This window comes from Lissotriton vulgaris, chromosome 2_1 (genome assembly GCF_964263255.1).
Source record: "Lissotriton vulgaris chromosome 2_1, aLisVul1.2, whole genome shotgun sequence".
In the NCBI taxonomy this organism is placed as follows: Eukaryota; Metazoa; Chordata; class Amphibia; order Caudata; family Salamandridae; genus Lissotriton; species Lissotriton vulgaris.
The window spans coordinates 1,558,833,213-1,558,849,888 of NC_141687.1; the positions used below are offsets into that span (position 1 = coordinate 1,558,833,213).

Sequence of the window (16,676 nt, forward strand, 5' to 3'; positions counted from 1 at the left end):
TTCACCCCACCATTGTACCCTATTAAGATTCCATAGTTCATGCTGTTGTGCATGAACTATGGCTCCATGCATGACTGCCAATCAAAATGAGGACCAGGTAGGAACACAAATTGTCCACTATCCGGGCATTTTGTGTGTTTCTCATTTGACAACGTTTTGCTAGGGAGAACCACATGAACAGCTTAATCAGTAAGGTCTTTCAGTTCAAAGTGCATTTTTCTTCCCTGGTATGCAGAAGCGAATTTCGCTGGATTTCAATTCTGCATACCATGGAATATATAAATAAAAGTTTTTGCTCATCACTGGTATGCAAGTCAATGTCTTAAAACAGAAGGCTAACAATATAGGATAAAAAAGAAGCAATTAACACATGGAACTCGTTTAATTCTCTTCACCCGTTTTTTGGTAAAACTGTTCGCCTACAGAGCAAGGAAGGTAGCCTGCTGCGGCTATCTGATGGTAAGATTCAACTAACCACACAGAAAATTTCTGTGGTCAGAAATATTCACTATCACAGGGGCCTCCAACCTTTTCTGTAATTAGAGCTACCTATGTTCAATGGAAATCATCCCGATCTACTAATATTATTAGTGTTGTAATATTGACCACATCAGACAAGCTAATATTAGTGGCCACCATATGTAAGATCACCAGCAATGGTCATACCCGTGCAACAGGCACGGTTGACAGACGTAATCTATAAAAAAAAAAAAAGATTTGTTAACGTGGAATGCCTTTATGTGGGTAATATAACAGCCATAGCTGCAATACGCCTGGCACTATGTCAATAATATTGGTAATAAATCTACCCTACGCTGCATGGCGCATCACTCAAATATCAGCTTCAAATAGATTCTGAAGTTCAAACATTTTTCTCTAATCATCAGCTTATAAGTTCTAAAAAGACACACATTTTTGTATCAAATACAGACGTTCCAATTTTGGGATACATTTACTAATTCAACCAAGAAAAAGGTTTCTAATTGAATAGGCTGGGCTGCACACAGGCGAGCTACGTACAGGCAGTACCTCATGAGAAGCTTGCATTATTAGCACAGAGTGTTCCAGTGATCCAGAGAGACATATCACTACTGGAGAGCTCTACTATAAACTCTGTTTTATAATATGCCGATAAAATACAGCTGACATCCAACAGCACAACTCTAGCCCCCATAAAAGGTGGAAAGTAAGGTACAATACTAGGGCCCTATTTGGGGCTTGGCAGATCTTGTCCACCATATTACAAGTCCCATGGGCTAGGATGCACTTGGAATACGGCAGGCAGGATACAAGCTACATCTATAAAGGAGCATCCTGTCAGCCAACCTTAAACAAGCATTGGAAATGCAATAGGTCCCGCATTAGGAAAGTTTGAGCTATTGGTCTTATAAATTACATTTTTATTTTATTTATGTGTTTGTTAAAATAGCTAAATTAATAGCTCTGGCATTTACAATGCCAATAGTTATAACTTCGCAAATGTGACACCTATAGCATTTGTAATGCAACATGTTTTTTATTTACGTGACTTAGATGTATTAATATTACAAATAACAATGGCTTTTATTTTTTATGTTAAATTAATTGTTAAATAATTTATTTAATTTGTAATGGCAATAGCTTAAACTTTTGTAAATAACTTTTGTGAAGATTATATTCAGTGTTTTTTATTGTGACGAAAATCCAAGAACAGAAGTGAAATATTAACGTCTTTTTTGTGATTTGTAATAAAGCTTGAAAGTTTGAAAACAGCTTGAAACAGTGTCGCCTGTCGTGAACTGAGGGCTGTAACTCACTGTGAAATGCACTATGTAAAGGCGACCACAAAATAAAGAAACCGTGAATTTAACTTTACAGGAAATGGGAGCCGAACAATGGGGAGAGGGAGGGCGGGTGATTTATGCTTCCAGATTATGAGGTGGAAGTGCTCTGGCGAATACACCGCCCCTCCCCACAGTTGCAAGTCAAACTTGAGCGAAGAGAAGAACATGCAATGTTGCAGATCCTGAGCTAACTTTTGTTTACCTTTGTCAGTGGCAGTGTAATCCCTGTCATAAAGATTACATGTTGTTTTTTTATTTATTATTTACTTTGTGTTTCAGCCTGCCGCTAGTTGTGCTAGTTGGCTGTCGTTTCTCTGACATCCAAGATAACATAAAGCACTGAGTGATGTTACCATAGTGTAGCCCACTTCTTGGTAAAGTTAGTGGCAAAATAACAAGATGGTTGATGCATCATAATCCTGGTCATGGGCAAAAGCTGGATCAAGGTTATCCAGGCAAAGAACAGGTCACGGACCACTGGTGCGGGATCGCTCATTTTATGAACCAAAAATAGCTCCCCTTAATACACTGCTGCCAGGTGAGGCTTGCTACCTTCTTTTTGTAGCCTTTACTGCCTGTCTCCTGACTTACGGAGACTTTTTTTTTCAAATTAATTGTGAATCGGCATCAGCTATTTGGCCATTTGTGTGGTTGCATAGCGGCAAAGAAGAAACACATTTAACCGCTCCTGGAAAAGGCTGAGAATGTCCTTGTCAAAGCTCTAGGGGACTAAGTATTTAATTACTCTTCTATTCTAGGAGTACTTTAGCATACAAAATAACATAAAAATACATCCTACGCAAGAGTTTGTGATATTTCTCGTATGTGGAAGAAAATGTGCTGCACATGCTTTCCTTGTGATGGGAAAACATAACACTCCTTGGATGCCGCTAGTTGTGCTAGTTGTGTGCGTGTGTGTCTGAGTGGGAGTATTGATGCGAGTGTGAGTGTGAGTGTGTGTGTGTGTGTGTGTCTGAGTGTGCATGTGGGTGTGAGTATGTGAGTGCATGCATGTGAGTCTGTTTGCAAGTGCATGCGTGTGTGTCGCTCAATGCGCATGCTGGAGGTGGGGGGCGAGTCTGCGGGCTGCCACTGAGCGTGCACATCTGGGGGCGGGGGGGGCAGATGCTTCCGGGTTGCAGTGAGCGTGTACACCACTAGGAGGAGGGGTGCAGACGGCTGCGGGCTGCACTGAGCGTGCACACTGCTGTGGTGCGGGCAGAGGACTGCCGACTGCCGCTGGGCATGCACATTGCTGGGGGCAGAGGGCTGCAGGGGGGATTCTACCTCTGAGAGCATGCCACATTGGATTCCGAGGTAAAGTGGGGGGTGGTAGTGGGGAGGGGTCAGGTAGGGGTGCAAACGGTATAACATCAGATCTGACCGAGTCGACAAGTTAAAAGAGCCAGAGCCAAGCCTTGAATAGCTGGGTTTGCCTCAGAGAGTCCTTGCACGATACAAGCCTTGAATATATTTGGCATGTAAATCAGGCAAACGATGTCATGTAAATACAACGTAAAGTCTCTTCAGAATTAAAAAACAGTCTGTTATTAACGCGAGGAAGCGTTTCACCTTAGTACTGCAGATTATACCAAGGCATTGAGAAGCACTTATAAAAGCACTGTTTTTTTTTAACATGAACTTAAAAACACTGATGCCCTCCCTCCATCATGACCACAATGTCACCAGCAAATTGAGGCAGTTGTCATGGTACAACGGAAACCTGAACTCGTGAATTTGAAGGTGTCTGGTGAGATAATGAAGAAAAATAGTTTCAGAGAAAAAACATTGACTAAGATCACACAATTTAGTCATCGGGAATCTGGGATTGAGGCCAGGTTCTATGGTTTCAAGTTCTGCAACTAGCTAGGTTTCGCGTTCGCGCTCCTTTTTACAGCAAAGATCCCTACTTTATTTGTATTTCTATGTGCTCGAGGTTGGAGGTGAGTGTAGGTGGAAGTCAGAAGCCACATGAGAGCTCGGCGCGTTGTGGGCTCCAAGTTCCAGAAGGACCTCGAGCCGAGTTAGATCCAGTTATCCAGCCCTCCTCCACCCCACCTCCACAAAGCATGCGTTTGAAAGAAGATTCATGGCTATTAAATTGCACTTGGCAATGGTTGAGCTATAGAGCTAATAAGGATGATTGTGTTGGATGGAGTCATGTCTGTATATGTTAAATACACTGCCTGGGTCTAAGTTTGTGTGTGTGCAGGGAGGAAGTGTTAGCTTTACTGAATACGCAGCATGCTAGGAGACTGCTGGGGGTGGGGGGGTGGGCGAAAGGGGTCCGTTTGCCTCTATGTTTGCTGTATGCTGTCTATGTTTTACCAAAACAAGACGGCGGGAAGGCAGAGAAGGGGAGGGGGGAGAAATGCGACACGGCGGGCAGGGGAGGGGGCGGAGCGGGGAGAGCCAAGATTACAAACAAGACGGAGGGAAGGCAGGGGAGGAGGGAGGAGAAATGCGACACAGCGGGCGGGGGAGGGGGCGGAGCGGGGAGAGCCAAGATTACAAACAAGACGGAGGGAAGGCAGGGGAGGGGGGAGGAGAAATGCGACACGGCAGGCAGGGGAGGGGATGGAGCGGGGAGAGCAGCGATGAGGATGTGAAGCAGCAGGGGCCTTTGAAGTGAAGCTAAGCTTCACTTCAAAGGTGTAGCAGGAGTGCTGCCGGGCGATTGACTGGCGATTTGATGATGTGCACGCGCATTTTAGGTCAATGTGCTTGCGCATTGACCTAAAAGCGCACGGGCACAGCATCAAATCGCCAGTCAATCGCCAGTCTAGGTAAACCTTATTTAAGCCCCTATAGTCTCTCTCAATGCGCATGCACATTGAGAGGCGAGACCTAAAGCCCCTATAGTCTCGCTCAATGCGCATGCGCATTGAGAGGCGAGACCTAAAAAAGGACCCTTATTTCACAAAGCACTTTTTAGCACAGGGTTGCTATTTAGCTGTGAAAAACACTTTACCAGATTTTTTTAAAACAACAGAAATAATAAAGTGCAAGCTGTGACAGTGATATGCAAACCTGTGATTAGCATCAAAACAAGCAACTCCTAACAGCAGTTAATTATATTCAAAATACCAACACATTTGCTTGTAATTCAACTTGAGTTTTTTCCAAGTTCAGCATAGGACTAGTTCAGCCAAACAAACGTTTTCGGAAAACTGTAAACGTTCAATAGAAAGACAGTGGGGATAGATGCGCTATTGGCAAAAATCTAAGCAGCAGTTGTATTCTTAACAGTGGCAGCTCCTCCGTTAAGGGGGAGCAGCGACGCCCCACTGCTTTGAAGCAGTGCAATAAAGGAAAAGGAAAATTATAATAACGTGATGTTATTATTTTATTTTGTCTCTCTGCGGCAGCTTTGCGGGGCTGGTCTGCTCGCAGGGCAGGGGAGGAGTGGTAGCACCCTCCTAAGTGCGTAATGACTGTTTGGCCGGCCCTTTTGGGCCACCCAAAACAGTCATGCTCACTTCTCACGTTCTCCAAGCAGGCTGCATTACAGCCTGCATGGAGAAAATGACCACCCCTCCAGCTCCTGTCTGAGCACCATGTGACGGCGCCCAGACCAATCGCAAAGCTGCATTGCACCGTTGCGATTGGTCAGCGGAGCCTGGCTGCCTGCTTCCTTTTCAGAGGAGAAACGACGGAGAGACGTGGCGGTAAGTACATTTTTTTTAAAACTCCCCTTTCCCCTCTGCCCCACCCCGGATTCGTGCTGGCCACTATTGATTGTTAACATTGATTAAGTAGAGAATAGAGCAGCATAACTTTAAACGAATGTTCCTTTTGATTTCAGTTATCAAGGAAATGTAGCCTGGATGTAGCAGCTCTACCAGTCACACAACCCCTAGCAGGGACGGGGGTATGCAAACCTCCTGCATTTGCAACTGGGAGTCCCGGATGTAAAGAGCTGCAAGTGCTCCTAACTTTTCGGTCTATACAAGCTGTCTTGGTTATACTTTGATACGGATTACAATGGGTAATTTGCCATAACAGGTCGAAACAGTTTCCATAGTTACAAGCAGCTTTAAAATATGGATGTGTTTTATAAAAATTTTTAAAAAGCAAACAAACTGGTGCCTTAAGTTAATCGAAAGGTCACATTTGCTCTTGCATGGTGCAATGTGCCTGAATGCTTGCAAAACAGAAAAAAACTCCCTTTAAATATTATATTAGAGTTTTCGTAAAGTGCAGCTTTCACACTTCCCAATGGCCCTTTGGTGCAGAGATGGATCTGAATATTCTAAGGATGTACTGGTCAGAAGGAAGCAGCTCCTTTGAGGGATTAGATCATGCCACACGTTGTGTCCTGGCATTCACAGTCCAAACCACATTTTTCTTTCTGATCCTATGATTGCATTTCTCTATTGATTTGGGGTATTTCTCAAATCCCTTATCCAGCTAATTAGTCAGATTTTTGCTCTTCATTTCCAACAGCTCACTTTACCCTGATTGCTAACTTACTTACTGATTATCACCATGGAATTCTTCATTCCGGTGCTGGTCCCGCAAACAAGCAATGACCCAAGTAAGTATGATGTGGGATGCTTGTTGTGTCTTTATTATTCTTGATGGGACTCCTACTGTTGTGTATATTTTACCAGGGATATGAAATGAGATTGGGTGACCCGCAGTGGCCCAGGTGCAGCCACCATATGTGCAGACGTGGTATTTGGGGTTTTGCCCCCTCACCCATCCACGTGCCATCTTTTAACGGAATACACCTATGTACTCTAGTTTTCTATGTCCTTGAAAACCTTAGAAAATGTTGATCCCCTAACGTAACACTACAAAGCTCAAGGTATGGGTTATATTTGGTATATTTCTTATAATATGAATTCCTTTTGCTAGTTGTACTGAGCATGGTTTCATTTCTACCGTCCTTTCTCCCTAGAGGGAACAACGTCTTTATCTGATGACAGAGAGGCATCTGGTTGGACTGGTAAGATGTTATAAGCTATTATGGCATGATTTGGTTGATTAAGCGTGGTGTGCAGCAATTAGATGTGTTCTGTTTTTGGACCATGTTGTCGTGGTGTATGTAATGATGTGTTCTAAGCTGTGTGTGGTTTAATGTTGTGTAGCTAGACGTAGAATTTTCTGGCATGAGTTGGGTGTGATACAGTGTGTGTGTGTGGGAGGTAAGATGTTGTATAGCAAGGTGTAGTATGATGCGGTGTGGTGTGCTATTTACTTTCAGTGATTTAGGGCCTGATGTACAAATGCATTCTCTTGTCGCAAATCCTGCGATTCAGTAAATCGCAGTGTGGGCGACAAGAAAATGTTACTTTTGAATGTACTAGTGCCATTTAGAGGCTCCCTAAATGGGTACAGGAAACCGTTAGGAATTGCTATCTGGAAGGGGGCGTGTTTAGAGCGTCCCTTCTAAACAGCAATACCTTATGGTATGTATTAATATTTTGTGACCGAAAACCTGTTGAAATACATTGTTATTTCACCGACTACCCTTTGAGAATGGTTACAAGCAGCTTTAAAATATGGATGTGTTTTATAAAAATTTTTAAAAAGCAAACAAACTGGTGCCTTAAGTTAATCGAAATGTCACATTTGCTCTTGCATGGTGCAATGTGCCTGAATGCTTACAAAACAGAAAAAAACTCCCTTTAAATATTATATTAGAGTTTTCGTAAAGTGCAGCTTTCACACTTCCCAATGGCCCTTTGGTGCAGAGATGGATCTGAATATTCTAAGGATGTACTGGTCAGAAGGAAGCAGCTCCTTTGAGGGATTAGATCATGCCACACGTTGTGTCCTGGCATTCACAGTCCAAACCACATTTTTCTTTCTGATCCTGTGATTGCATTTCTCTATTGATTTGGGGTATTTCTCAAATCCCTTATCCAGCTAATTAGTCAGATTTTTGCTCTTCATTTCCAACAGCTCACTTTACCCTGATTGCTAACTTACTTACTGATTATCACCATGGAATTCTTCATTCCGGTGCTGGTCCCGCAAACAAGCAATGACCCAAGTAAGTATGATGTGAGATGCTTGTTGTGTCTTTATTATTCTTGATGGGACTCCTACTGTTGTGTATATTTTACCAGGGATATGAAATGAGATTGGGTGACCCGCAGTGGCCCAGGTGCAGCCACCATATGTGCAGGCGTGGTATTTGGGGTTTTGCCCCCTCACCCATCCACGTGCCATCTTTTAACGGAATACACCTATGTACTCTAGTTTTCTATGTCCTTGAATACCTTAGAAAATGTTGATCCCCTAAGGTAACATTACAAAGCTCAAGGTAGGGGTTATATTTGGTATATTTCTTAGAATATGAATTCCTTTTGCTAGTTGTACTGAGCATGGTTTCATTTCTACCGTCCTTTCTCCCTAGAGGGAACAACGTCTTTATCTGATGACAGAGAGGCATCTGGTTGGACTGGTAAGATGTTATAAGCTATTATGGCATGATTTGGTTGATGAAGCGTGGTGTGCAGCAATTAGATGTGTTCTGTTTTTGGACCATGTTGTCGTGGTGTATGTAATGATGTGTTCTAAGCTGTGTGTGGTTTAATGTTGTGTAGCTAGACGTAGAATTTTCTGGCATGAGTTGGGTGTGATACAGTGTGTGTGTGTGGGAGGTAAGATGTTGTATAGCAAGGTGTAGTATGATGCGGTGTGGTGTGCTATTTACTTTCAGTGATTTAGGGCCTGATGTACAAATGCATTCTCTTGTCGCAAATCCTGCGATTCAGTAAATCGCAGTGTGGGCGACAAGAAAATGTTACTTTTGAATGTACTAGTGCCATTTAGAGGCTCCCTAAATGGGTACAGGAAACCGTTAGGAATTGCTATCTGGAAGGGGGCGTGTTTAGAGCGTCCCTTCTAAACAGCAATACCTTATGGTATGTATTAATATTTTGCGACCGAAAACCTGTTGAAATACATTGTTATTTCACCGACTACCCTTTGAGAATGGTTGAAAAAAACATTTTGGTTTCACTAGACTGTTAAAAAATTGTTTTATAACAGTTTTTAAAAAAAAAAAACAAATCCTATTTTTCTGTAAGGAAAACGGCTGCTTAAAAAAAAGGCTTTATTTAAAAGGAATAACAGACATTGTGGTCAGCTGACCCCAGCAGGCCCCGATCCCTGCAGCGGATCAAAGTGGGCCACATTTTGTGTCCTCCCTAATTAATATTAATAAGAATGGTAACCGACTAACCCACTGTGATACAGGTTTTTGTGAACGGATTAATTAGTACATAGGTCAGTTCTCAAAATACCATAGAATTCACAAAAAGTTGGTGCGCAAATCGTGACCACTTCTTGAGAATCCTACCTTAGTAAATCTGGTCCCTAGTGCACTGGGATGAGGTGTGATCCTGAGTGGTGATGTGAAAACATCTTTGAGGATTGGGGTACTGTGTTGTAGGTTGCGTCATAGTGTGTAATAGAATGGTGTGATGTATTTTCTCTTTTGGGACTGTGTGAACTGATGTGGTATTGGATACTTGGTGATGTATATTGAATGCGGAATGAAAGAATGTGCTATGTGGAGTAGTATGGTGAGTAATGGGGGTGATGACTGCTGGTGACATTCAAAGCAGGAGAGGCGTAAATACTTGCCCCACTTGCGAAGAGTGAGTGAAGATTGCAAGCCTATCCACCCAAAAGGTGGTTGCGAAGGGGTGGACTGCTTCCCTTCTTTTAAAAGACATGAGGAAAACAGTGTCAATTACAGAACACTTTAAATGAAATGTGATAAGAACTCACTTGTCTTACAGACAGTTCTACAAGAAACTCAATAAATATTATAGCACTTCACCTCTGTGGCAATCCTGTATGTAAACTGTATGCCCAACAAAACACAGGATGCGCGTCATCTATGCTCTACTAAGTGACAGTCTTCCAGGGGTGCCACTCCCGTAGGTCTGACTGCTTAATGTGCTGGTGGAGTCACTCAAAAATGGCCAGAGCTTCATTAGACCTTCACATAGGTTCTCCTGTCTTTCACTAGCACATCCTTGTGGTACCTCACTAGCAGACTCATGTTTCTCAAGACTCACTGCTCACCTCAGAGTCTAGACTGAAGCTCTGCAGTGCTCATGCCACAGGTCAAAGGTGAGAAGAAGAATGGCACCCAACCAGGTAACATGACCTCTACATCTGTCCTGGACCAGCCGATTCTAATTTCCGAGCGGTGATCATACAGTTAAGGCAGTGATGACATACTAGTTTGGTTTACCTTTCCAAAAGCATCAGAAAAGAAATGTACCTCCAAGAGTTATCTTTTGTTCAAGATGGCGTCATGCTGCTGCAACTACCACTACCAGGTTTGAGGAATATGAACCACTTTTACATGACACTATGCTGAAAAAGTATTGTATTTGACAGTATATGACATGAGAGGCATAGTAGAGAAAGCACACTTATCAAGGCGTTACACCATACATGATTTGTGATAAGCCGGATAAATAGTCTATCTGACAAGTCGCAGTTAACCACTGTGGATAGACTGAATCTTTAGACTTTGGAAATCAAAGATTACGTTACCAATGCCATGATGCTGGGCCCTTTCAGTCAGAAGCTGTGGGTCATGCACTCTCTGGGCTCCCGACAAGATCTCTTCTCCTCTCATGAACATGTCGTAGGAGTTGGAGTATTTCTGTAAAAGTATTTAAAAAACAAGAGGACAGCAAAATTTAGTAAGCTGACTACATGCTTTTGGATGGATTGAAAGTGGCTTCTTCTAAAGATCGCTTAGCAACTGACACATTAAATGAGAAGAAACACTGCAAAATCTATATTTGTTGACTAATCTAATTATAGCAACAGCGGAAAATAAATCACAAGGCAGAAAACGAGTCTACAATTACTAGAAGCGTACAGGATCACTTCCTTCTCCTTAAACACTTAGGGATAAAATGATCCAATCAAAACAATACTCCTCCCACTAGAATTGATCTATCGGCTCAGAAATTGCCTCCCATTCATCTAAAATGTCACAACTTTGAGCAAACAAGTTAAAAAAACATTATCCTGGTACGTGATGTCAACCTGAAGATTGAGAAGCCTCATTCCATTAACAAGCATTGGCAAAGCCAATAGGTCAGGCTTTGACCGTAAGCCTTTCAGCAATTCTTGTTTTGGCATGGGTTTTGCAAAACTGTTTTGTTCAGGAAGCTGCCAGGCCTCAACAATCTTGGCTAAAGGCAAACATATTGCCTTTGTCTTGGAAAAGCAAAAACTGCCATGGTATTCCCTGCCCCTGAAGGGAACTACTTTGTTTGTGGATGTTCTCCTTGTGAAAGAGCAGCAAGCCGTAACTCATACTGAAGCCTGTAAGTGGCTGAAGTGAGCTGACACACTGCCCCTTGATGCATGCTGGAGTGGGTGGAAGAAAAATGTGAATGACAACCACAAGATAATGGATGGAGTCTAGCTAAAATCCCCTCTAAATAACTATGTTATACACATCATTATAGTTAAATTACAAGGCCTTGGCCAACAGACTTAAAAATGTCAACTGGTCTGGCATTGGGTGCCAGTCTCTTGCCATTGAGGGAAAAGGCAAGAAAGCAAGGAAGGCAAGAAAGTAAGGAAGACTATAAAGGAAGAAAGAGGAAGGCATGAAAGACAGAATGAAAGAGGAAGGAATGAAAGACAAAGAGGAAGACAAGGAAGAAAGGTAAGGAAGACATGAAAGAAAAAGGAAGGAAAGAAAAGTAAGGAAGACAAGAAATAAGGAGGAAGGCAAGAAAAAAGAGGCAAGAACACATAAGGCAGGAAAAAAGAAAGAGAAAACAGAAGGAAATAAAGAAGGGAAAGGAAAGAAGAAACAAAAGCAAGAATCAGAGTAAGAAAGCAAGGAAGAAGTAAAGAAAGAAAAAGGAAAAAAGAATAAGGAAATAAAGAAAAAAAGAAGAAATGACATATAGGGTTGCAAAGATAGAACTTCCTCATGAACTTATACTCCGAGTTCATGTGGGCTGCTTGTATGGTGTGACAAAGCAGCAGTCAGATAAATAAATATCACTTCAAAAGGAATTTACAATTAGCACCAGACAGGAATTGGAATATGTCCTTTGCTCACATGTGGTAAAAAGAACGCTGCTATAATATCAGTCTCAACAAACAAAAGCAACACTAAAGTAATACAGTAAAAAACGAAAACACTGGCACTGAAAGAAACTACCTTGTGTGTGGAAGTGCTCCTTATGAAAATGCTAAATTCATTGAGGGTCGCGCTTTGCTGCTAATGCGTTATTTGCACAAACCTTCACGAGATTGTATTTAGAATAGTTTTAAAATTGTTTTAGAAACTAAAACTATCAGCCTGTTAAGAGCGACTGGCCATAGACCCGCGGTGCCTCCTGTTAGGGTGAGCCCGCCAACTTGAGGGTCAGCGGTCTAGTTGTTTTACCTCCCAGCACAATAAAGATCACGATGGCTAGACCGCGCAGCTGTGATACGTGGGTTTGAAAGCATCAAGGGTCGCGCTTTGCTGGTAATGCGTTATTTGCACAAACCTTTAAGAAATTGTATTTAGAATCGTTTTATAATTGTTTTAAAATTGTTTTAGAAACTAAAAATATCAGCTTGTTAATACTGACTGGCCGTAGACCTGCGGTGCCGCCTGTTAGAGCGAGCCCGCCATCTTAAAGGTCAGCGGTCTAGTTGTTTTACCTCCCAGCACCATAAAGATCACGCTGGCTCGACTGCTCAGCGGGCGCGCCGAAGGCCCACCAAAGGCAAGCCTGTCTGCGTCCGGAGCGCGCCCAGCGCCAGAACCCCTGGCCAATTTTTTGCTCATAGATTATAGCCAGCAACAACTTTATGATATTAGGAATGGTGAGTGCCTTGCATGTAACCGTTTGCAGGGGGGGGACAATATCTGAAACCTATAAATGTTCGAGCTTTAGCTTCTGTTTTATCCCTTTAACGGGGAGTGAGAGGAGGATTCCTTCCACATTATACGCGAGGAGTAAGGGCATTTTAAAATGCAATAAATGCCAAGACTTCAGAAAGCTCCTCTATATAAAATAGATGAAAATAATGGCCAGAAAAACAAAACCAAGATGCAAGTCCAGACTGTATCATGTATATTATTAAACAAGCGATCACTTGTAAAACACAAATATTAATTTTGAAAGCCTCCTACAACTGGACAAGCCAGACATTGTCTTTCTAACCGAGACCTGGACTGACGCCAGCTCTGACCCTGATTGGAATGTGGCCCTTCCTCTAGGATATGCAGTGGTGCAACAGGATAGGACAGAGGGTAGAGGTGGGAGTATAGCTTTGATCTACCGAGATGATATAAAATTGCGCCATGAGGCTTGGCCGCTGCTCCCAGCAGAGGCGCTACGGGTCTCATTCAGATTAAATGACAACTTCACGTTTCAAGGTCTACTTGTCTATAGGCCCCACCGGGTCTAGAACCGCTTTTTCGCAGGCCCTATTGAACTTTTTAGGATTAAGCTCAGACTATTTCTTCACCATTATAGGGTATTTTAACTATCACCGCAAACTTGAGAATAATCAAGATACAATAAGACTTGTAGATAATTTACAGCATATGGGCTCTCTGAGACAGTACAGGAACATACATCTGGTAGGTCATACCTCGGACGGTATTTTTACAAATCAACCTAACATAACAGTAACAAAGACCCTACCCTTACTCTGGACAGATCACAGACCTATCTATTTTGAGGTGACCAATAAAAAAGCTGAGCTTACCACGTCCTACTCTCATTATAAAAGAGAGCGTCCGGAAATGAAATAAGATAAAAAAGGAAGACCTGGAACAGGCTCTAAGTCCTGGGCCCCCCCTTTTAGATAGTAACAATAACACAACAGCCAACCAGTTCGACAACTGGGTGAGAGCAGCTGTACATGGCATTGCCCCTGAAACAATCAAAATAATTAAAAGAGCATCAATAACCGCGCCTTGGTATAGCCCAGATTTAAAAATCATAAAAAGGGAATGCAGAAGGAGGGAACGGACCTGAAGGATAGATTATAGTAAAAGTATAAGTTAGCCTATAACTGTAGCCTCGACGATTACAAGAAAGCAATCATTGAAGCCAAATGTGCCAATTTTACACCCAAAATGGGAGAGGCGGGACATTCATCTAAGGAACTGTTTAAAACAGAGTATACACTAGTCAAACCCCAGCATACGGCTCAGTTCAGACCAGATCAAGCTTTATGTGACAAAATGGCCAATGTCTTCCAGAGTAAAGTACAGTTGATCTATAATGATCTTTTAAATTTGGCTACTACTATACCAGCAAATATCCCCCAAATATAAAAGTGTGGACAGCAACTGGGAGGCTTTCACATTTTAGGGTACTGACCATGGAGGAGGTTCTTGATCTCCTGACAACAAAATCTGGCTCGCCAACTGACCCATGCCCACCAGCCACGTTTCAACTAGCAGCAAAGACTATCAGCACACATCTCACCCCTCTTCTGAATCAAGTCATAGGAACGGGTAAATATCCCAGTGCATGGAAAAAGGCCTGCATAAGGCCTATCCTTAAAAAGCCAACCCTGGACCCCCTAGAGCATATAAACTATCGGCCAATTTCCAGGCTACCTCTGGCAGAAAAAATACTGGAAAAAGCCATGAACAAAGAGCTGATACACTATCTAGAAGAGAATCTCTTGCTGGACCCCACTCAACATGGGTTCAGGCCCTGTCGTTCGACATAGACAGCTCTGGTGCTACCCACAGAGGGGGTTGAGAGGATAGTTGATGGGGGGGGAGGGGGCAGAGCGATCTTGATTCTACTAGATCTCTTGGCGGCATTTAATACCGTGAACCATACAGTGCTGGTACAGCGGCTGAGAGATGTGGAGGTGGAGGACACCCTTCTGACCCTCCTCTCCTCCTTCCTAGAAAATAGGGAACAAAGCATACACTGGGAGAACTTACAGTGCGGAACCTTTCAGCTCCCATGTGGTGTCCCGCAGGGATCTGCTTTGTCACCAACTCTTTTCAACATCTACGTGTCCTCACTGGCCACCCTAGTCAGGAAGCATGGTTTTTCCTTGATTATGTATGCAGATGATTCGCAGCTCACAATCTCGGTTTCCAAACCATCAGAATTGGTGGCTAACAGTTTTCATGCATGTCTGAAGGACAACATGAACTGGATGAGCCTGAATTTCCTGAAAATAAACAGGGATAACGCTGAGGTCCTAGAATTTGGTAAGGGGCCTCCGTAATGGAACAACAACTGGTGGCCTATGGAGGCGGGAGTTTGTCCTAGTCCAGGTACTAAGGTCAAGAACCTGGGGGTGATTCTTGATGAGCAGCTTAACCTGTCGGCCAAAGTCAACCAGCTAACTTCCTCCTGTTGCTTCCTCCTAAAAACATTGAGGAAAATCTTCCCGTTCGTTGCATATAAACTTCAAAACTTGACTACTGCAACGTGCTCTTTGTGGGAATTGACAAGGCACAGGAGGAAGCTGCAATCACTGCAAAACGCTGCTGCTAGACTGCTCATGAACATTCCTAAGGGTCGCCCCACATCAGAAGCTATCAGAGCTTTACACTGGCTTCCCGTTCAGCAAAGAGCTAATTTCAAGGCTCTTTGTATAGTACATAAGGCCCTCTATGGAGGACTATCTGGGGAGGTGCGGAAACTTTTTACAATGTACTCTCCAGCCAAAACTCTCAGATCCTCCACGAAGGGCCTCGTTTGTATTCCAAAAATACGCAACGCAAGATGGGGGGGCCGCATGCCGTCATTCTGTGCGGTCAAACTCTGGAACCAGATGCCATTCACATTGCGACTTCAACCTAACCGGATAACTTTTAGGAAGGAGCTAAAAACCTGGTTGTTTTCTAAAATCTAAAGCTTTCAGAGCCTCACGGCTTAGTTATACATGTTTCAAAGTCAGCGCCAAGACACCACGGCATTCGCGCGCTTAATAAGTAATATTTCAAATCAAAAGTGAAGTTAGCCAGTGGCTGAAGTAGGTGACCATGCAGTATGCTGTAGTGGGTGGAAGCAAATGTGAATGACACAACAACAGATCAATGGATGAAGAGAGGTGGCTGAAAGCCACTTTAAGTCGGTACATTATGCAAATAATTTTAGTAAAATCAAAAGATCTTGGCTAATGCCAGACCTAAAATCAGAAGACCACAGAGTAACGAGTGAGCCTCAGAAAAACTCATTACTGTGAAAAACAAGGCTGGCAACTGGAACGGTATTAGCAGCCATGCATGGAAATTTCCAGTATACAAGAAATTAAAACAGAATCATTTAAGGAAATAGCATTTGTTTCTTAACAGGAATACAGCAAACTCCAACACTCTCAAAATTATTCTACTCATTCTCAAACACTACCTGATTAAATCCATAAATCTATTCTTTCAATTGGTCTTCTCTCACAAAACAGAAACCACTAGGTCGCAAACGACCAATGCCAATATCAAGAATACAAAGTGTACATCATTGGGCCAGGCTGGATAAGAAAAATCACATTCAATGTGTATAAGCAACAAAAGCACTGCAAGTAATACAAGACAAGGATCCCCCTCCCCCATCTTCTCTTTGTGGGTTTTGCCAAACAACACTCATTGAGCGCTGACCAGATTCAAGTGCAGCAAAAATCACAACCATAAAGCATCTTTTTCTTGTCACTGAACCCAAACCAATATTTTAAGTTGACCTTTTCTTTAAGTACACTTAGGTTCTAAAATTCATCTCAGCTACCAAACTATCACAAAACCAAGCAGACAGAGAAAATAGTTTCACTACAGGTTTAGGTCCAGTTTGAATAATAACACCCTCTAGATACAGGACAGTCATGCTTTCACATACTGCATGACAGACTGCACAAACATAAGAAAATAAT

The 16,676-nt window shown here is 42.7% G+C and overlaps 1 protein-coding gene across 1 annotated transcript in view; it reads right to left on the reverse strand.

Annotated features, from left to right (window-relative positions):
- DARS1 (aspartyl-tRNA synthetase 1) overlaps nt 1-16,676 on the reverse strand; it is a 519,463-nt gene that overhangs the window by 26,629 nt on the left and 476,158 nt on the right. The window contains exon 16 of the mRNA XM_086957449.1: nt 10,353-10,464. Within this exon, the coding sequence (XP_086813575.1) occupies nt 10,353-10,464 (112 nt within the window). The remainder of the gene's footprint in view (nt 1-10,352; nt 10,465-16,676) is intronic.